The sequence below is a fragment of the Mesocricetus auratus genome, unplaced genomic scaffold (assembly GCF_017639785.1).
Source record: "Mesocricetus auratus isolate SY011 unplaced genomic scaffold, BCM_Maur_2.0 Super-Scaffold_4256, whole genome shotgun sequence".
NCBI lineage: Eukaryota > Metazoa > Chordata > Mammalia > Rodentia > Cricetidae > Mesocricetus > Mesocricetus auratus.
Genome location: NW_024429182.1, coordinates 95,137,698 through 95,159,507, shown reverse-complemented (window position 1 = coordinate 95,159,507; position 21,810 = coordinate 95,137,698). Strand labels below are relative to the sequence as shown.

Here is a 21,810-nt window from a genome sequence, read left to right as displayed (position 1 = left end):
CATCCTAGTTAGAGCCATTCTTTCTTGTCATTTCAGTTTTGTACAGGAAAAGGAGACAAAAATGATAACGTAGTTGTGCAATATTCATGACTGACAGTTCATGTTTTTTAGACCTGTCAGAAAATAGGATTTCAACACTTTCATCTCATATAGCTCTTATGCTACAGTTAACCAAAAATAGTAATGACTTGAACTAGTCTCATTAGTGTAGAGATAAGTTCATTGTTGTTAAACACAATGGAGAATAATACCAACTGTACCTTTTAAATGATATATGAGGACAAAGGAAGGCACTGTTGCTCAGATTTCTCTTCTGGTTAGGGCACTGAACTAGAAATTTGAGACAACTGCTCAATCTTAACACTGTGTGTATTTCTTGAAATTAAGTATAAATCAATATATTGTCTACTTCTCAGACACAATTACACCATAGAATATAAATTTTTGTATTAAAATGTAATTTCCTTTATTCTCTTATTTTTCTTTAAATTATCAGTACATTGATGATTTCTCTGGTTTAAGATTTTATGTGCCCTTTACAATTAAATTTAACTTTAAATAAGTCATGAGAACTCTATAGATTAGAAGAAGCTCTCTTATTTACTGAGATTCTATTACAAGTGGGTATGTTGACAAAAGGAAAAGCTTAGCTTTCAAAGACTGTTAGTTGTCTTGTTTTTTCCACAAGGGTGATTTATAAATACAGAAAGTTTTATTTTTATAAAACAAACAAAAAAACCTCACCATTGTTTTATAAATTGATAACAGAAAAATAAATTTCAACTTCACTGGTAGAATCCTGCTTTAGCTCCTATGTAACACCTTTTTAAAAAGTGTCCTTTATCCCACTATAAGGACAGCCTTATGGGAAAAACAAAAACACTCTGGTGGATATTTCAGCAAGTTCCATAAAACAAACATACCATGTCATTGACTTTCCTTCTGTTGAAATATTTGCTTTTTAGGGAAGGAGTCTTGCATTTTCTCCACCCATATCATACTGGTCTTTTGTTACCTGTTTATGAAGGAGTAATCTCCCCACCCACTCAGTTTGCTTATTGCTTCCATCAGTGTCTTCTAGATAAAAACTTGCTCTTATTCTGACACTCAGGTCTTGATTGTAATTGTTTCATTCCTCTGGAATCTTGTAAGGAAACACATGTACAATAGTTACTTTTTACTGTGAAACCATCAGCATAGAAAAGGATTAATGAAAACATTTCTTAATAGTGTCTTAAGTAAGGCACATGAAAACAGAAAACAACAGGTATCCTTGGGTAACTGAAAATGTACATGGCTACTAATCATATACAATACATTTTTCCCTTTGTATCTGGTCTTTGAAATTTTTTGATATGTTTTGGACAACTCTTAAAAATCTTGATTGTCTTAGATTTAGAGGAAATATACTGATATCTATTATTTGAATAGACAAGAGTCTAAAATACATATATGAATATAAATTTGTCGGGAGCTTTGTAGTATGGTATAATCAAGGCAGAGGTTATCACTTCAGTTTTATTCTCTATTTTAACTCACTACTTTGCTTTCAGTTTCCCCTGGATGAAAATTATAGATGCTTTGGGCATTTGAAGAATCTGAAATCATGTGAAGTTCACTGCATTTGTAAAAGGTAAGAACATGTATGTTTCCAGGCAGTGGTGGCTCACATCTTTAATCCCAGCACTCAGGAGGCAGAGACAGATGGATTACTGTGAGTTTGAGACCAACCTGGTCTACAAGAGCTAGCTCCAGAACTGCCTCCAAAGCCACAGAGAAACCCTGTCTCAAAACAAAACAAAAAACAAAAGAATGTGTCTGTTGTCTGTAAATGTTTATAAGGATTATGTATATGTTTTGACGTAACATTTTGCATAGTAGACAGTACCTCAATAGGGGTGGTTGATGCTATTACTTTGACTATATTAAACCATAATTTTGAAATTATAATAGACATATACTGACAAATAAGTCAATTCTAAGCCTTTAGATGGTTTTTAATAGTTGAGACTACATTACAAAAAATTATTTTGACAAAACAATGTCTTTGATAACAGCTAGAAAAATTGATGCTTACTAGAGAACCTTCCTTGGCCCTCAAGATAAACAATTTACAATGAGTATTCGCTAAACCAAACCTTTACGACAACATCAATGACAAAGCCAATGCAAATTAAAAGAGAAAGGAGTAAGACGGATATATTGCTACTACTTTTATCTTGATTCATGACATGACTTCTGTAAGCCACCAAAAATTTAGCTACACAACTGTGACATATATGCAGAGGGCTTAGGTCAGTCCCATGCAGACTCCTGGTTGTAAGTTCAGGCTCCATGAACTCCTATGAGACCAGTTTACTTGATTCTGTAGGTTTTCTTGTCTTCTTGTGAGACTCCTAATGATGGGAGTAGGGTATGTCTGTGATTCTGCTGGTCTCTGAGACCCTATTCCTAATACTAGGTTGCTTTGTCAAGCCTTAATACAAGGTGAGGTGCTTAGTCTTACTGCTACTTAATATGCCCTGTTATGTTGATACACATGGGAGATCTGCCCTTTTCTGAATAGAAACCGAGGAGGTGTGGGTAGCAGAGAGGCCAAAGGGAATGGGGGAATGGAATGATAGGAGAGGATAGAGTGGAAACTGTGTTTGGGATATAAAGTAAATAAATTAAAATATTTTCTCTTAGATGTTTTGAATTGTGCTGCTATATTGAAACATAGAACATGTACAGATGTACAGTTAGTATAATCTTTTACAATAGGTCTTTAACTTTACAGATTTTGATCTGCAACCCTGAAGACTGATGAATGCTTATTACTCAGGACTATGGACTTAGGTAGCATCAAGCAGGATGCTTCTTCCCAATGACAGCCAATTTCACCCTTCCTCCTTCCTATTGCTGGGGATCCCAGGACTAGAGTCTCTCCACATCTGGATTGGCTTTCCCTTCTGTACTGTGTATCTGATTGCTCTCCTTGGGAACTTTACTATCTTGTTGGTGATTAAGAGTGAGAGCAGCCTCCACCAGCCCATGTTCTACTTTCTGGTCATGCTAGCTACAATTGACTTGGGCCTCTCAACAGCGACCATCCCTAAAATGCTTGGGGTCTTCTGGTTTAGCTTCAGGGAAATAGTCTTTAGTGCCTGTCTTACCCAGATGTTTTTTATCCACAACTTCACAGGCATGGAGTCAGCAGTCCTCTTGGCGATGGCTTATGACCGCTATGTGGCCATCTGCAACCCACTTAGATATAGCACCATCCTCACCAATAAGGTCGTTTCCATGATTGGTGTAGGGGTGCTAGTAAGATCGTTTCTTTCTGTTATTCCATTTGTATTTCTCATACTACGCTTGCCTTTCTGTGGGAATCATGTAATTCCCCACACCTACTGTGAACACATGGGTCTCGCTCGCCTATCTTGTGCCAGTATCAAGGTCAATATAATCTATGGTCTGGGTGCTATTTCAATTCTGTTTTTTGACATTATAGCCATTGCTCTTTCTTATGTACAGATACTCCGTGCTGTTTTCCGTCTCCCTTCTTCAGAAGCCCGGATCAAGTCCCTCAGCACTTGTGGTTCTCATGTCTGTGTCATCCTTGCCTTCTACACACCAGCCCTCTTTTCTTTCATGACACACCGCTTTGGTAGAAATGTGCCTCGCTATATACACATACTTCTGGCCAACCTTTATGTTGTAGTGCCACCCATGCTCAATCCTGTCATATATGGGGTGAGAACCAAGCAGATCTATGACCGTGTAAAGAAAATGTTATTACAAAAGTAAAGAATTAGTGTGTGTGTATCATGTTTATACACACTTTGATATTATATATATACATAAATATATATTTATCAGATGACATGCTTGAACAGAGGGACAACTTGTATTTGTAGATGAGAAGTTTTATTCTCTTTTGTGATTTTGAGTTTAGATTGTGATACATCAAGCATTATTGTCCAATTCATATGGTAAATGTCAACTAATGTAGAAGTATGTTTTGGTTTTCATGAACCATTTGTTCTTAGCTTTTTTAAAAAACAAATTTGTAGTTATTTTATTCTTTATTCCAACATCTCTCATATGATGTTAATAGTTATTCAAAGATTGATTATTCATTTCTATATCATCTTTTTGTTCTTTAGAAAGAGATTGACTACGATCATTACCATTAATAATCAATCCCATTTAAATGAAAACGAACATTTATAAGCAATATTTGGGAATGTGGGCATAGTTCCCTCCGAATTGCTTCCTGCTGTTTGGGGGTGCTGTCAATAATCCAGGGATCCTGAGAAAGTCCAGACCCCTGTCCAAATCCTGGATTTAGTAGTCTGAGGCTGTATTTTCCCAGCTATTTTGGATGTTGAATCACCTGGGCCATTGTTTTAGAAGGTCTTGTTTGATCAATCTATATTAGTCTGGAAGGAATCCACTGCTTTTCATATTCTGTGAAAAAAAAAGTAGAACCTCTTTTTCAAAGAAACATGTGCTTAGACTTAAATTTTAAAGTTAAGGTATTTTCAAAATGTATGTGTTGGATTTATGGTCAAATGTCTTTTAGCAACTGTTGTTCCTTTCTCAGAAATCAAACAATTTAAAGACAACATAATAACATACAGTATCTAAACTTTCTGTGTATTTTTCATGTTTATGTGGCCTTTTTTTATTACTCTATTTTTTCCTTTTTAGTTTTAATTTTTGTCTCCTCCCCCACCCCACCTCCCATTCATTCCTCCCACAGGGTAAGGACTCCCATTGTAAGTAGACAAAGCCTGGCCCATTAAGTTGATGATGGGATGCCATGCTCAGCCTTAATGCAGGGGGGAGGGGCAACAAGTACTCTTAATCTGTGAGCCATCTCTCTACCCCAATCACTAGACATTTAAAGCCATAATGCTTCCTCTGTAGTTAGTATCCTGCTTTAATGTGATTTATTCTTGGCAGTTGCTGGTATCATTACTTATGTTATTCATTTTCTCTATTTTGCTTCTACACTTAAGAGTTCTGTTGCTATTAATATCTCCTGAACTTGTAACATAAACAAAGCAAGAACACTAAAGTGTATTTACAGTGCACATAAGAAAATACACATTTAATTTAGAAACTAAAGTCAAACTAATCCAGATTTTATGTAGCTATTGTGTTTACTTTTGAAGATCTTATTCAATGAAAGTTGAAAAAAGGCTCATTTCCCCCTCAGGTCTATCATTGATTTACTGCACTTTTCGTCTCTCAGTCTTTTGGTCTCTGTCTTTCCTATTTCTGTATCTCTGTATTTATCCCTCTATCAACTTAGAAATACCTTTCAGTTTTCAAACATAATATATAAGTTGGAAGTAATTATGTACTTAACACATTCTCCTTTTCCTTTTTCTGCAATAAGTAGATGAATATTTCCATGTTTTTTTTTAATCTGAGACCACATTCCTTTTATTTTAATTATATTTTCCTCTACTGACCTTTTTGTATTGTGATTATTTGTATTTTATATTATGACCCCATCTCTGAAATCTTATCATTCAGTCTTCTCTATCATATATTACTTCATAAACATATTTTAGATATTTTCTGTATGTCTCTATTGCTACTGAGTTCTAGCAATTGTCATATGTTATCTTGTCATTTGTATCATTCTCAAGCTACAGTTCCTTTAAATTCAATTTATTCAATACCTTTAACAGTCCTCTTATTTTGTAGATATAAGCTGATTCCTTTAAAAAATGCTTCTATAATACCACCTAAATTACAAGGTATTTCTTTTTTTTTTGAGACAGGGTTTCTTTGTGGTTTTGGAGGCTGTCCTGGAACTCACTCTGTAGACCAGGCTGGCCTTGAACTCACAGAAATCTGCCTGCCTCTGCCTCCCGAGTGCTGGGATTAAAGGCGTGTGCCACCAACGCCCGGCTACAAGGTATTTCTTTATTTCAGTTTCTCATCCATGTCATTTATGTTCTGTCACTGACATTTTTAAACTTTCTCTTCAAACAATCTTTTTCTTAAAAGGTCATTTAATAGCAATGAATGCTCATGTATCAGTATATCATAAATATTAAGAGTTCAGTGGTAAGGTAAAGCTGGAACAGAAAATTGTCGAAATGGTATGATGAGATTAAAGAGGCAGGGGAGTTACGTTACTGTTTTAAGCCAACTCTTTCATTAATGAATTTAATTAAATATTTTAAATTTGTTCTCTGTCAATTTCATACATGTATATAATTCATTCTGATTATTCTTACTCTCCATTCTCTCTCATGTCATTCCCACCCCATCAGCCCCTAAATTCCTTCGCCACATTCTAGTCTTTTCCTTTGTAAACCAGCCTTTTGTTATTGTTGCCCTCTATATTGTTTAATGGTCCAGAAAGCTAAGTTTGTGCAGGGATTGTTTTGAAATAAAAGATGGTAATATGCTAATTCACAGAGGAGTTTTGTTGAAAGTACTCCCTTTATTTTTATATAAAATCTAATATTTGCAGGGTAGTTACTGTTATAAAGTAAAATTCTTTCTTCCTATTATCATATTATATCCTATATTTTAAGCTTCTATTTGAAAACCAGTAGAAGAAATGAAAACATAACAAAATCCTATAGATACTGGTTTTGCTTGACTGACTTATAAATGACTGTTTTATGATAACTGCTTTTGGAATAATAGAAAGATTTGTGAAATGTTGACCTAGTGTATAGCTTAAGAATGTGAATTTAATAAATCATATATACATGTATAAAAAGACAATAAAAAAGAGTTATAGTCAGAAAAATGTGTGCATGCAAGCTATAGAATAAAGGGTTGCTTTATAACTCTGTAGATGTGTGAGCAAACGGCCTACTTATATATGCTATATAGCTGAGTATGATACTGAGCATCCTATCTTTCTGCCTCAGCCTTGTGAGTTCTAGCATTATACCAGTGCCAGGCTTGGTTTATGTGGTGATAGATACTGAACCCAGATCATCAATGCCAGACAATCTACCAAATAAGTTACATCCCCACCCCCAGTTGAATATATTCTAAAAGCATTAAGCATGTAAATGAATAGGTTTTCTAATCTAATTACTTTATTGATGCAAAATAAATGTAAATTGGTAGGTTATTTGTGACAAGTAATTTTAACCAGTATATAATAATTATATTATATATATTTACAATTATTACCTTTGATTACATTCCTCAGGTAGCAAATAAAAGAAATAAAGTTTACATGTATTTGAACCATAACAAAATATTATTACATGTGACAATAAATCTATTGCAAGGCAGGTTTCAAAGTTGGTTATTTCAGTGGTCCATGATGTAATTAACACAGGCCCTTGAACTTGCTGGGCTTCCTAGGCAAGTGTTTTCACTGAGCTAAATCCTGTATGCATACCTCTTAGTGAGTCACAAAATATGCAGGCATAAATGTAAGAAACGGGGTTGTAGGAAGAGGGTGTAGACAAGTCAAGGGAAGGAGATAGAAGCAGATGGGGTCAGAACAATCTGTGTGTATATGTATACGAAACTGTCAGAGTGAATTTAATTAAAGTTAACAATATATAAAACCAATCAAAAGCAAAAACCAACCAAAGAAAATAAACTCAGGGAACCCTGCAAAGGCAGAAGTGGAACGATAGTAAGAGTTACATGGGATGAAGGACACCAGGAAAACAAGGCTGTCTAAATCAACTGCATAAAAATCATACCAACTCAGAGAGACTGAACAGCAAGCACAGGGTCTACATAGGTCTGCACCAGGTCCTCAGCATATTATTTTTGCTTTCAATTTAGTGTTTTTATGATAATATTGAGTGTGTAAACAAGTGGGTCTCTGATTCGCGTATCTTTTCTTTTCCTTCTGCTAGTTTGCCTTGTCCAAATTCGATGTGATTTTTTTTTGTTTTATCTTACAGTATTTTATTTTGTTAAGTTTTGCTGTTAGATCTTAAAAGCCTTTATTTTCTAATGTGAGACAGTGGATCTGGATGGGAGGTGGCTGTTGTTTTGCTGCAGCTGCAGGCGATGAAACTTGAGCCACAAAACTCAATAAATCCATGTGGAATTTATTGGGGAAAGGGAACAAAGGGAGGGGCAGGGGCTGGCCAATTGGGAACAGAGATGGAAGAGGATGGGAAAAGGGAAGAAGGGGAGGAAGGAGTAGAAGGAGAAAAAGAAGGGAAAGGAGAAGGGGAAACAGAGATGGAAGGAGGAGAAGGGCAAACAGGTGGGAGGCACACACTTAAAAGGGAAAGTGTAGGAGGAAACAGTGCCCCACCATTAACCATGTGACTTACTAGAGGCACATACAGATGAGGTAATAAAAGGGCGGTTTACCACACCACTAACCACACCCACTTTAGGCATGACTAAAGATGTATACGGACATAGGCATTGAACTACATCACTAGCTAGGCCCACTTTTGGGCATGGCTAGGGGCGTTACAGAACAGCGGAAGTCTAGCTCTCTTTTTTTTTCCAGCTTTCTGGCTTCCAGTGCGGTGGTGGAAAACTATTCGGCTCATTTGGGTTACTTGTTTGTCTCTTGTGAGTAATTTATACAATAAATACTTATTTTTACTTTCAGTAAGTGTGCTGTTTATCGTTGCAGCATCAGGAAAGCTTGCACATGCATACAGAGTCCTTATGTAGCCATGTAACACATTATGTAGCCAGGCAACACAGGGCCCTTTGAGCTAAGTATCTGCCTGAAGGTAATGCTGGTGTGCATATTCTGCCTGTTGTCAGACAGTAGGGTCAGCATGATGCCTGAATCCTTATAGTAGGGAGGAACTGGGAGGAGTACAGGGAGGGGCAACTGTAATCAGTATCTACTATATGAGACATGATTATACTCTCAATAAAACAGAAAAAATAATTATACTAATACAGGTGTCCTACATTTCTTTTCCTTCCTCTTCTCTCTCCCCCCTCTGTGTGTGTGTGTAAACATATTTGATATATTTTTTCTACAATTAAGGAATAACTTTCCCTCCTTTCCCTTCAATCATTTCTTTTAGACAAGGCCTTACTATGTATCTAAGGCTAGTCTTAAATTCATGAAATTCTTGCTTCGATATCCTGAGGGCTTGCATTATAGCATGGACCACCAGACTACCATACATTTTTTATTCATGAAATTTAAATACACAATTTGATTTGTTACACTGAGCAATACTACAGCTTTCCTTTTTTTGTAATTAATACTCTGCTTTTTAAATTTAATTGGTATTATCTTATGCTTGCCAGTAAGTTTAGCCAGGCTGGAGAAGGGATGAAACATCTTATCTGAATTGGGATCCAGGATGTCTTAGTGAACGTTGGTGAGTGCTAGGATGTGGTTGTGGAAAATGACACAAGCATATGACTTGTTAATGCTTTGAAATAATTATGACTTCTCAGAAAATGAGAATAAAAATTTTCCAGGGAAGTCTGTTCTCACATAGATACTCTGTGTGCCAATCGGTTTTATCTGTCACCTTTGAGCTTTAATATGTGTGTTTTGGGAGAAGTATATGGGGATACTTTCCACTCAGCATCAGTCTACCTGTCCCTGATGAAGAAAATGCAATCTTTCCCAAGAGATTCTAAAGTTTTAATCCTGAGAGAGAAAACAGATTTGAACTGATTTTAACTTTAGGCATCTCCCAGTAACTCTACATAATGATATTATAAAGGTCTCTTCCTTTTAGTAGATACACAAAAGATCTCTAGACCCACCGCTACTAGAGGTGAGCTTCCCATGAAACATGCCCTAGACAGGATATTGACTAGATTCCTGTTCAATGGTTTAGAAAACCTATGCAGCTGAATTTAGTAAGCTGACAGTCTCTGTTTCATGTTACAGAGAGATCTTGCCTTGTATTTTTACTGGAACAGTTTGGGGCACTTGTATTTTCAAAATAACTATCTGGAGAGGAAATTTAATGACCGTGATATAAATGATGACATCCACTTCCAGTGATATATGGTAATATCTACTCCTAATGATGATTTTTTTATTAGCATGGATTACCCCCTCGAGAAGAGTAATAATTAAAAGACTTTCAGAGAACCAGTGTCAAATACAGACTTATGAATCTGATTACATAGAGGGGGAAAAGGGGTAGAGATTGTACAAATATGTTGCATGAAAAACTTACCAGAAGGGAGATATTTACAAAACAGTAACAAATTATTCTCAAGACTGAAATTTGCTCTCTTTTCTATGGATACCTTTTGTGCTGAATTAGTTTTTCTCCCCCTGCTCTCTTGGTCTCATCTCTTTTCTTCTAAACATCTACTCTCTCCTTTATTTCTATGTCCCTACATCTCACCTACTTTTTAATTTTAGTCCTATATATATCTCTTATTTCCAAAAGATAGAGAGGGAGATACAGATTCAAGGAAGGAGAAGGAGGGGAAGAGGAAGGGGAAGAAAGAGGGAGGAATACAGTTGAGGTGTTACAAATCGAAGCAGGGATTTCTTCAGCCCAGTGTTGACCAACTTTCCTTCCCTGGGCTTGCTTGTCCCAGCTATTTTCATTTGGGCAAATTTTTCTGCCCACATGCAATGAAGGGAAAGACTGTGAGATATTGTGGTATATTTCTTGGAATTTCACAAAATATTGAGTATGTGGGCTTTCTTAGACTGACTGCAACCAGGATATGTGTTACTCCCATAGACGAGATGATTCTGAGCTTCCATGGTTCACAGGTTTGTGATACTACTTAAGCTGAACCCTGTGGGCCTATGTCAGTAACACTGGGAGGATGAATTAATGATACACAAGTCTTTATTAGGAGACTAATTTTCTAAATATGTATCATTGTTGATACTGAACAAACTAGTTTTAAGAACACACTAGATTTTCTGTTATTTCATGTGTCTAGTCACACCCATATGCTTACATATACTGAAGATTCTTTGTGCAATGATTATGCTTGACATTCTGTGATTAATTCTATGTATTAATAATCTAAGGCATTTTATTATAGAAAGATGTATGAGAATACAATGTAAACACAATCTCCATATATTTGAAATTAAACTTCAGGTTTTGTGTGAGACTTTATGAAATAATAAATTAATGTTTGAGACCTTAGGAAAGAACTTTTGATAAATGGTGCGCTTTCCATTAGAGGAGTCTCAGCTCAGGCATATATTGGGTTTTGGACTCATGTTTTGACACACATAATATCAGAATGAAGCAAAAGCAGAGACCAGTGAGAGGGGCAAGGTGAAAAAGAGAGAATAGGGAGACGTTGTGGGATAATATATTCAGCCTACAATATGTACTATTAACAATAAACATACAGGTGAAAAATTTGAAAATAATAAAATAGTTATATTCCAAGTATCAATTGTATTTCCATTGAAAATATTTCTGTAGCACATAAGAATAGTCAAATTATACCCAGATTTAACAAATAAGCAAACCAAACCAAACTAAACAAACAAAAAAACCCCTACCACCACAAAACCCCAACTGAATAAAAAAATGCTGATAGGGTGGCCATAGAGTTAAAAGGGAAGTAGACAACTTTTGACTTTTGGGTCAAAAGCAAAGTACAAGTTGCAGAGTGTAACCTATGCTACATTCAACTATGTTTTGCCTTGAACATAAAGGATTGCAAAGCAGATAATTTATGAGTACAATCATATTTCTTCTATGCAAGACTATTCCAAGACAGCAATGGATGCCTGAAATAACAGATGGGACCAAATGTTTATTAGTCTGTATTGTTTCCTATATTATATATCTATAATATCATTTAACTTATAGACTAGTGAAAATAATGAACTATTACTAAAATAAAGATGATAACATGCTGCAATAAAAGTTATGTGAAATTAGAAAACAATTTTCATAGGATGTTGCAAGCTAAGTCTATCTAAACTCTAGTTTTTCTTCTAGAGTTAATCCTTCTCTCATCAATGGCAAGATGCTTCACACCAACTTTTCCAGTTTCCACCCAGACACCTTTTATCTCGTAGGCATTCCTGGACTTGAGAATGTCCATGGATGGATTTCCATGCCTTTTTGCTGTATCTACTTAATGGCTTTGCTGGGGAATACCACAATTCTGTTGGTCATCTGGACAGACCGTACACTGAGAGATCCTATGTTCTACTTTCTGGCCATCTTATCAGCCATAGATGTAGCACTATCCACATCCTCAGTACCTCGGATGTTAGGCATCTTCTGGTTTGATGCCCATGAAATTGGTTTTGGAAACTGTGTAGCTCAGATGTTTCTGATACACACCTTTACAGGAATGGAGTCCACAGTTTTGCTGGCTATGGCATTTGACCGCTATGCTGCCATTTGTGTGCCAATCCGTTATACAACCATTCTGACTCCGCGGGTGCTATTAGGCATTGGTGTAGAAATTGTAATGCGCCCAGTCCTGCTCATGTTGCCCATTCTATACCTAACCCACCGTCTACCCTTCTGTGAAGCCAGGGTTATCGCCCACTCTTACTGTGAACACATGGGCATTGCTAAGCTGGCATGTGCTAACATTCGAATCAATGCCATTTATGGGCTTTTTGTGGCTTCTTTTCTTATTTTGGATGTGGGTTTGGTTGGAATCTCTTACGCTTATATTCTCCGTGCTGTTTTTCGCCTCTCTTCCAAAGATGCAAGACACAAAGCATTGGGCACATGTGGCTCCCATGTTGGGGTCATGTGTGTTTTTTACACACCTTCACTCTTCTCCTTCCTCACTCACCGATTTGGAGAAAGAATCCCTCGCTATGCCCATATTCTTGTTGCCAACCTCTATGTGGTCATCCCACCAGCCCTCAATCCTGTAATCTATGGTGTGCGAACCAAGCAGATCCGTGAGTGTGTGGTCCACACTTTGACTTCAAAGTAGGGGGTTGCAATCTTTAGTTCTAATGGTTGAAAATACAACACAAGAACTCAATTTTGATTGAGTTCGGATTGTAATTTGAAGATATCCTTACATAAGAATCCTATAGTAACTAAAGGAACAGGCATTGGAGAATGTTTAGGTGTCTTAGTGTTCAGTGTTACATTATTCTCCTTGGTGGATTGCACTAGAGGACACAGAGAGAGGAGTGGATCTCAAAGACGATGTGAAACTCTGTGACTATTTGAGAATAATATAATATTCTATTTGGAAACAATTACTTGACTTCAGAATTCTTGATTTTCTGTGATAAAATGATTAAGTTCAAATGAAAACAAGAATCTTGTTTCCATTTTTTCCAATATAACTATAATGCATTTAATTGATCTGGGAATGTAACTGGGATATTAATTTAAGTCTTACAAATGTAACTGCTTTGCTTTCAACATCTGTGGGCAGCAATGCCCTCACTCAACCTCCTTTGTGAGGAAGTATGAAATATACCCAGTATATTTCCTAAAGTGTGTAGATACTATTTTTAAGAGAATTTGAATGTACAGAATTTTAAAAGCATTATTTGAGGCCTGAAACTTTGCAGAAGTGTTGGAATTTAATGTGCAAAATAAAATTTCAGTTTCACTTACATTAACTGTAGTTATCTGGGTATCCCTCTAAATAACTTGTATTGTAGTCAAAGGGATAATTTCACCAGAACTTCTGAGTTATGGGCAGTTTTTTATTAATAATTGTGATTTTCTGTTGACAGAAGATAATATATAATGCTGCTAGAAGATACATAATGCTGATCAGGGGCATAGAACAGATTTTCAGGCATCAAGTTGTCATTAGATGACAAACAGCTTTGTAATCCTATGCCATTACTAAATGGACTAGGAAAATACTCAGTGCTTACAAATACAGAAGATTAATTATCTTATTTCTTCATGAGCTAGAGTCCACTAAAATATCTAGAATTAATTAATGGAGGTTAGAAAAAGAGAATATCTACCTATGATTATTCAAAAATTGTATTTTCTATGTTCTTAATAATATTGACTGAATTGATTTTAAAGTAAAAGACGAGTTGGTGGTCCATGCCTTTAATTTCAGCACCTGGGAGGCAGAAGCAGACAGATCTCTATGAATTCAAGGCCAATCTGTTCTACAAAGCTAGTTTCAGGATAGCCAGGGCTACACAGTGAGAACGCAGCCAGAAATTATGAAGAGAATGAGTGACCTTGGAACATTCTGCCCTAAACAGAATGTCTCCATCAGATCCCTCCCCTCAGAACTCAAGAGATCCAGAGGCAGAAAGAGTATAAAAGCCATAGGGAATGGTAGACTCCAAGAAAACAAGATTCTCAGAATAAACAGGATCAGTGGACATATGAATTCACAGACAACAAGGCAGAATTCATGGGCCTGAACTGCTCTGCACCAGATGAGACCCTAGATCCGAAATGAGAAGTGGACAAACGCTCCATCCCTAACCTAGAAACAACCTCCAATTAATAGCCACTTACAAACTGCTGGGCAATAGATGGTTAACAGAAAATAAACACAGTGGTATCTTTGGAGGTTCCTTGTCTCACAACGTCATGTCAGACTTGTCTTTTTTAAATATCTTATTATTTTTTATTTTAATTTTATTTAGATATTTTTCTTTTCTGCTTTCAGCATATAGGAACTTTGCATATAAATAAAGACTTCCACTTTAGAGGTTTTATGGCATGTCTGAGTATGTGAGCAAGTGGATTTCTGTTTTTTTTTTTTTTTGGATTTCTGTTTTTAATGCCTTCTCTTGGGCTCTTTTCCTTCTGTTTGCTTTGATGAATTCTTATTCAATACTTTCTGTTTTATCTTATTTTAATACAGTATATTATTTTAATAAACAATAAATAAATAAAAGATGATGAAAACAACAAAAAACAACACAAATTTGTAAGTGATATTATCTGGAAAACAAAATTGTAACTTATTAACTAGGAGAAAATATGTCATTAATGTGTCTGAACATGCAGTTGCTTTTTAATACATAAAGTAGTTTTTGGACAAAGCAGAGAAAAGATAATTAATTCAGCTAAAAACAGCAATGGATTTTAAATCTTTTGCGAAGAAGATATGCAATTTTCAAACAGTTTGTTACCATGGAAATGAAAAACAAGAGCTACGGTAACAACAATATTTTATATCAACCGTGATGGGAGCAGTAAAAGAAAAGAATAAATAACAGCAAGTAGTGTGGAAAATGCCACTTGGATTCCTCAGATGTGGTTCATGAAACTATAAAGAGTTGTTGCCACTGCTATTTTGATATGCTGACTTAGTGCTTTGCATCTAGGCACAAGTTAAGTAGGTAAACAACACATATTTTTAGGTTAACTTCAAAGGAGGATCGATGATAAAGACAATTTGAATGATGATAATAAAATGAAGTTCACAGAAACAGGTAGTGGAAGGGTGTAGTAGATATAATGTTAAACTTGTAGAAGATGAAAACATAAAATGTGAATTCAGTGACAGTTTGACCATCTGTTCTCAATCATGCTATCTGGAGAACGTATATTGTATTAACCACCAATGCTTTAGTCAGGAGAAGTACATGTGGGGGGTTTTAGAAGATACACAATTTATATGCTAACCTAGCTGCATTACATTTTTATTTGTGAGTTCACTGCAATTTGCCATGTATGAAATTATCACAGAGAAAATGAGACAGTCTGCCAAACTCACGTCCCTTATGGGACAGTATTTTACTGAGTCAGGTACACATTTCAGTTGTCAGAGAGACAGCATCCACAGGATGGAAACCACTCACCATAATCAAACTTTCAGGAGTGTGTTTGAACCAGAAGAGATCATGCAGTTGAACAGCCATCTTGGAATAATCAAGAAGAACTACAGCTGAAGCCCTAATTAGAATGAGTTCTTTGTGCATATGTTATATCAGAAGCCTAGTATTGAGGGCATTTGGGACTAAGTATTACCTGTCTGATGTGCTTTCGTAGATATTTAGAAACATAAACAATGATAACGCACAGACAGGAAGGTCTTGTTTCCTAACCATGAATTTAGAAGTCTTATTGTTAGAACAGATATACTAGGCAGGGTTCCACCGTTAAGCCATATGTCAAGATTGAGGGAAGATAAGCAACATTATCCCACAAAAGTGCATCTACGTGCTTTTGAAGCACACTGATGAAAGAAATGGAAGTTTTCATAAAACATAATGGCCTTTCATTCTTCAAGATGTTAAGACATCTATAGATGATTAGAATAATATTTAATAAAAATTTTTGTTTTCATGGGAAATAGTTCTAATAAGAATATATGACATTTCCTGGTCTACAAAGTGAGTTCCAGAAGATGTTCCAAAGCCATACAGAGAAACCCTGTCTCAGGAACCAAAAACAAAATACAACCAAAATCGTGGCATAGAACCTATGATTCCAATAACAATAATGTGATTACAGTTTTCATACAAACTATGCCATATTATATGCAAATATTTAACTGTTAATTGTGACAGACACAATTGAAAATTTACTAATAATTGAACATTTGAAAATCTACCCATTGTTTAGAATCTGGTAATAGAAAGCATAACAATATTTGATGTCAGCAATAACTAAGAAAAAGCATATAACTTAGGGTGATATTGTATAAAATTGGTCTTGCTTTAAGAATAAAGCACACTTGCAAAGATACTAAAACTAAATGAAGTTTTCCTTGAAGGCATTATGAACTCAAAAAAATAGGAATGAAGAAAAATTAAAATGGCATTTAGATGAACATATAGTTACTTATAATTTATGATTTTAATTATGTGTGCCTATCTTATACAGAATATAATCAATACAAAGATTATCACAGTGTTATGCTATATGACAAGCTTGTTAAACACATTATAAAGAGTGCAGAATATCTGGAGAATTGCCCATTTAACCTTTGGAAACAAACATTTTGATAACTCCCTCTCGAATCTGTTTGGTCTTCACTCCGTAGACAATGGGGTTAAGCAGGGGTGGTACAAGCAGATAGAGGTTCGACAGCAGAATGTGAACATAAGGAGCAACATTAAAGCCAAATCTGTGTATGAAAGACGTAAAAAATGTAAGGATGTAGAATTGGAGGAAGACAAAGATGTGAGCTGTGCATGTGTTGAATGCTTTAAATCTGGCCTCTTTCTGTGGCAGTTTAAAGACAGCCCGAAAGATAAATGCATAGGACAAGAAAACGAAGATCACATCAAATCCAAGAACTGAAAATGCCACAAAAAGTCCGTAGGCTTTATTGATCCTGACATCCTCTGAAGCCAGCTTCACCACAGCCATATGCTCACAGTAGGAATGAGAGATGACCAGGGTCCTGAAATGAGTCAGCCTCAACTTAATTAGAAGAGGGCACATGATGATGATAACTGATGCTCTTGTGGTTACCAATGTGATGATGGTAATTAGTACTTTCTTAGTGAGAATAGCAGAATGCTTCAGGGGATCACAGATTGCCACATAGCGGTCAAAGGCCATGGATAGGAGAATGCCAGACTCCATGCACTGGAAAGTATGAGTAAAATACATCTGAATTAAACAGGATTCAAAATGAATCTTCTTTGACTGAAGCCAAAATATAGCCAGCATCTTAGGGGTGATACATATGGTGAGTCCCAGATCCACAGCTGCTAGCACAGCTAAAAAGACATACATGGGCTCATGGAGACTGCGGTCTCTGTGAATGATGGTAATGAGGAGGCCATTTCCAGTTGTGGCCATAACAAAAGAAATGAAGAATGGGATCCCAATCCAGTGCTGCACTGACTCAAGGCCTGGAATTCCAATCAGTGTAAAGATGGATGGCTTGAAACAGGTGCCATTGGTCAATGGCATGGTGACACAGAGATGTAAAATGTCTCAGACCTTTAGTTCTATTCAGAAACAAAAAGAAATTATTAGCCTCAAACATGAACTACAGCTCTGAAAAACTATTTTTGAAAAATAATAAAATCATTGCATTCCTATACTGATAGACTAAACTTCAGATTGATTTTACTTGGGGAAATATGTATTTTTCTTTATAAGGGTTTTAGCTAAAGTACCATCTTAAACAATTGTTTCTCATTCTTTAAAGCATGTGTAGGAAAGGACAATGAAGATGAGTACAAAAATCTATCAATGATAGTACCAAAGTTTATATATTCTAATTTTATTATGCCTTTATTCTCTTTAAACTTAAGGGTATTATAAATTTTGTGTTGAAACCCTTCATAATAAAGGTCTTGGAGAGATCCGGGATAACAGGAACATACCTAAACATCATAAAAGCTATATACAGCAAACCAACAGCCAACATGAAATTGAATGGAGAGAAAATCAAGGCAATTCCTCTAAGATCAGGTACAAGGCAAGGCTGTCCCCTCTCCCCATACCTCCTCAATATTGTGCTGGAAGTTCTAGCTAGAGCAATAAGACAACAAAAGGAGATCAAGGGGATACAAATTGGAAAGGAAGAAGTCAAGCTTTCACTATTTGCAGACGATATGATAGTTTACATAAGTGACCCAAAAAACTTTACCGGGAACTCCTACAGCTGATAAACACCTTCAGCAAAGTGGCAGGCTACAAGATCAACTCAAGAAAATCAGTAGCCCTACTATATACAGATGATAAAAGGGCTGGGAAAGAAATCAGAGAAACATCACCCTTTACAATTGCCACAAACAACATAAAATACCTTGGGGGTAAACCTAACCAAACAGGCGAAAGACCTGTATCGCAAGAACTTTGAATCTTTAAAGAAAGAAATTAAAGAAGACACCAGGAAATGGAAAGATCTCCCATGCTCTTGGATAGGTCGGATCAATGTAGTAAAAATGGCAATCCTACAAAAAGCAATCTACAGACTCAATGCAATCCCCATCAAAATACCAGCACAATTCTTCACAGACCTTGAAAGAACAATTCTCAACTTTGTATGGAAAAACAAAAAAACCAGAATAGCCAAGACAACCCTGCTCAACAAAGCAACATCTGGAGGCATTCCTGACTTCAAGCTCTGTTATAGAGCTATAGTCCTGAAAACAGCTTGGTATTGGCACAAAAATAGACAGGTAGACCAATGGAATCGAGTTGAAAGCCCTGAGATTAATCCACAAACCTATGAACACCTGATTTTCGACCAAGAAGCTTAAATTATACAATGGAAAAAAGATAGCATCTTCAACAAATGGTGCTGGCATAACTGGATATTGGCATGCAGAAGACTGCAGATAGATACATGTCTATCACCATGCACAGAACTTAAGTCTAAATGTATCAAAGACCTCAACATAAATCTAGCCACACTGAAGCTGTTAGAAGAGAAAGTGGGAGGTACCGTTGAACGAATGGGTACAGAAGACTACTTCCTGAACATAATTTTAACATACCTGATGTTATGCACAGAGTACAAAAATTGTTTAAGAGTACTTACATTTTTGTCACTGCATGCCTATTAAAGTTCTATTTTGCATTGATATAAATGAAGCAAGGAATGGTCAGTACAGACACATTGTCTCAATACTTTAAGCAGTTTACATAGCATTATTTTCACTACACTAGAACAAATGATGATTTAATTTAATTAATAATAATTTTAGTTTGATGTGCATAATGAAGCCATTGATGGAAATCACTGAATTATATAGCATTACTTTGAATTCTTACTGTAATATATTGACTAACAATTATCTCCTCTGATTATATATAATGTATAATGTATAATTATATGTTGTCTTGTTCTTTACAACAGTTATTATAAATATCATATACTTACAGTATTTTATAATATAGTGTATAATATAATATAATAATTATAATATATAAAATATTACCTTATAAAATAACTGTTGTTACTTATAATAAGTACACTAGGAAGGATATAAATGCAATAGATCTGTCAATTCTTCAATGAAACTATGGAATTACCAAATTTTTAATGAAATTCAATTATTGAGATGACTATGGTATATATTTTGCCTCCAGCATAATATAGTGTATTAGAAGTAATTAAGAAATAGGAGTATGTTTTTAACATGTGGGCTTTCATATTTAAAACCATCAATGTTTTAAATCATGGTTGTAATATAAAAACAAACATGACATGAGTTAAAGGAAATGTCCTCGCTGGTACTCACTTAAGCAGCATGAGAGCATCTACATCTACATCTACCTTTTATGAACAGGCTGTTCCACAAATAATTTATTTCAGTGATTTGTATATTTATTCAACTCAAACAAAGCATGTGCTCTGCATTTTCTATGTCTGAGGCACTGCTCAAACACCCACAATTACAGCTATAAAAACAATCAAAACTGCTCCACATTCCACAAAATTCATTTCCCATCAGGTAATACTAGACTGTGAAACTCCAGTTGCTTCAAAAGACAGTAAGAATACTCAACATTGTCTGAGGCTGTCAAGCCAGACTGAAACTACAATTCTGAAAATGCTGAAAGCATCAGCAAAGTAGTAGATCTTGGTCTTTGGCATTTTGGACTTTGCATGAACCCACCTGCATTATCTCTTTTAATTATAAGAAATAACACTCACAAAGCAGACTTTGTGTCAATTGGATTTCCTTTTCTGTATATCTATGGTTTGGCCACAGAGCTAAGTATCTAAAATGAAATCTCATTCATATCAATGTTTTAGAGCTAAGGCATACCCTATGATTCTATTCAGTATCTTCTGTCTTACATTCTGTAGCCTTTAGACTTGAGAGCCTACCTCAGGCATTTCAGGAGAAGGGAAACAAAACAAAGATGTCTCTCTCTCTCTCTCTCTCTCTCTCTTACTACATCATTACAGTTACTTACAATTTGCTTCTTCTTTGTTCATTTTCTTCATAATTATTAAAAATCTCTGTATTAATCTCTCCTACAATGATAACTGTTTTTATTGCTCTTCTCTATCAGAATAAGACCTGCTCTTAGCTTGATGACCTTGACTGATCTTTCTAGGTACTGCTAAAATACTTACACAAATCTGACAAGAAGAAATGTATTAGATGTTCTAATAGCCACCTGCAGATGTTCCACACCACTGAAGATCTTCACTGCAGTGGAGTTTATAAGATTCCAGATGTTTCCCACAGGAGTCTAGTGGCACTCAAGAGAGAAAGATTCATTCTGACATCCCAAAGGCATTCACCTTAACTAACTTTGATTTTTTTCTCTTCATCTTCTTACTTTATGCTAAGAACAAGAAGAAAATTCGGGCATTTGAAAGAATGGATAAAGAAGCTGTAATTAAATAATTTTGTAACATAAAGATATCTATCCAGATCTCAATAACAATAGAATATTGCTACCAATTCCCGAAGCATTTTTTCAGGAATATTGAACAGTTACAGAATTAATTAACCCTATCAAATTTATCTATAATATACCTTAAAATACAAAGGCATAATCTTGACAGTCCAAGAATAATATTTTTAGACAGCGTCTTACCTTACTATGGAGTCCTAGCTGATCTTGAACTCATAGAGACCTATGCCATCCATAAGATTTTCCTTTAAAATCAAGATTATGCAGTGTTTATAAAATACATTTATCACTACATGATATTATTGAGCCTAAAAGAATAGAAGTGGTAAAATATGATGTCTCTATAGAAAGAAAAATCATACACTATTTGTGATAGAAATAGTTTCAATGAGAAATGTATAGTTGAAGAATAATTGATGGTGAGAAACTAAGATAAGAAACAGTCCAAAGCTTTCCCACCTTAAATATTATGCTAAGCTCTAGATAATGTACTAAATTATAACAATTATGTATGGCACATTTTTATATATGTATTTACATATGCAATTATGTATTATATATACATATAACTTTTAATAATTTAATGCATTTCTTAGTGAGTAGTCTTAGTTGGTGTCCTCCTTGTGGATTCCTGGGAATTACCTTAGCACCAGGTTTCTCCCTAAGCCCA

General features: G+C 35.5%; 3 protein-coding genes across 4 annotated transcripts; 2 read left to right on the top strand and 1 right to left on the bottom strand.

The window, feature by feature from the left end:
* The first annotated feature begins 267 nt into the window (after nucleotides 1-267).
* Nucleotides 268-3,789, top strand: LOC101833512 (olfactory receptor 52E2-like). Of its 2 annotated transcripts, XM_021229478.1 has the most exons (2): nucleotides 268-290; nucleotides 2,874-3,789. In XM_021229478.1, exons 1-2 carry the CDS (start codon nucleotides 268-270, stop codon nucleotides 3,787-3,789), a joined length of 939 nt encoding a protein of 312 aa, XP_021085137.1. The 2 variants fall into 2 exon arrangements, with proteins under 2 accessions (XP_021085137.1, XP_005074145.1); XM_005074088.2 differs by lacking the exon at nucleotides 268-290 and having other exon boundaries at nucleotides 2,854-3,789.
* Nucleotides 3,790-11,904: 8,115 nt separating this feature from the next.
* LOC101829977 (olfactory receptor 52J3-like) lies at nucleotides 11,905-12,840 on the top strand. The gene has a single exon (XM_005074146.3). The coding sequence runs from the start codon at nucleotides 11,905-11,907 to the stop codon at nucleotides 12,838-12,840; it is 936 nt and encodes a 311-aa protein (XP_005074203.1).
* A 3,938-nt stretch (nucleotides 12,841-16,778) lies between these two features.
* On the bottom strand, nucleotides 16,779-17,723 carry LOC101830243 (olfactory receptor 52A5-like). The gene has a single exon (XM_005074147.1). It carries the CDS (start codon nucleotides 17,721-17,723, stop codon nucleotides 16,779-16,781), a length of 945 nt encoding a protein of 314 aa, XP_005074204.1.
* Between the last annotated feature and the right edge of the window lie 4,087 nt (nucleotides 17,724-21,810).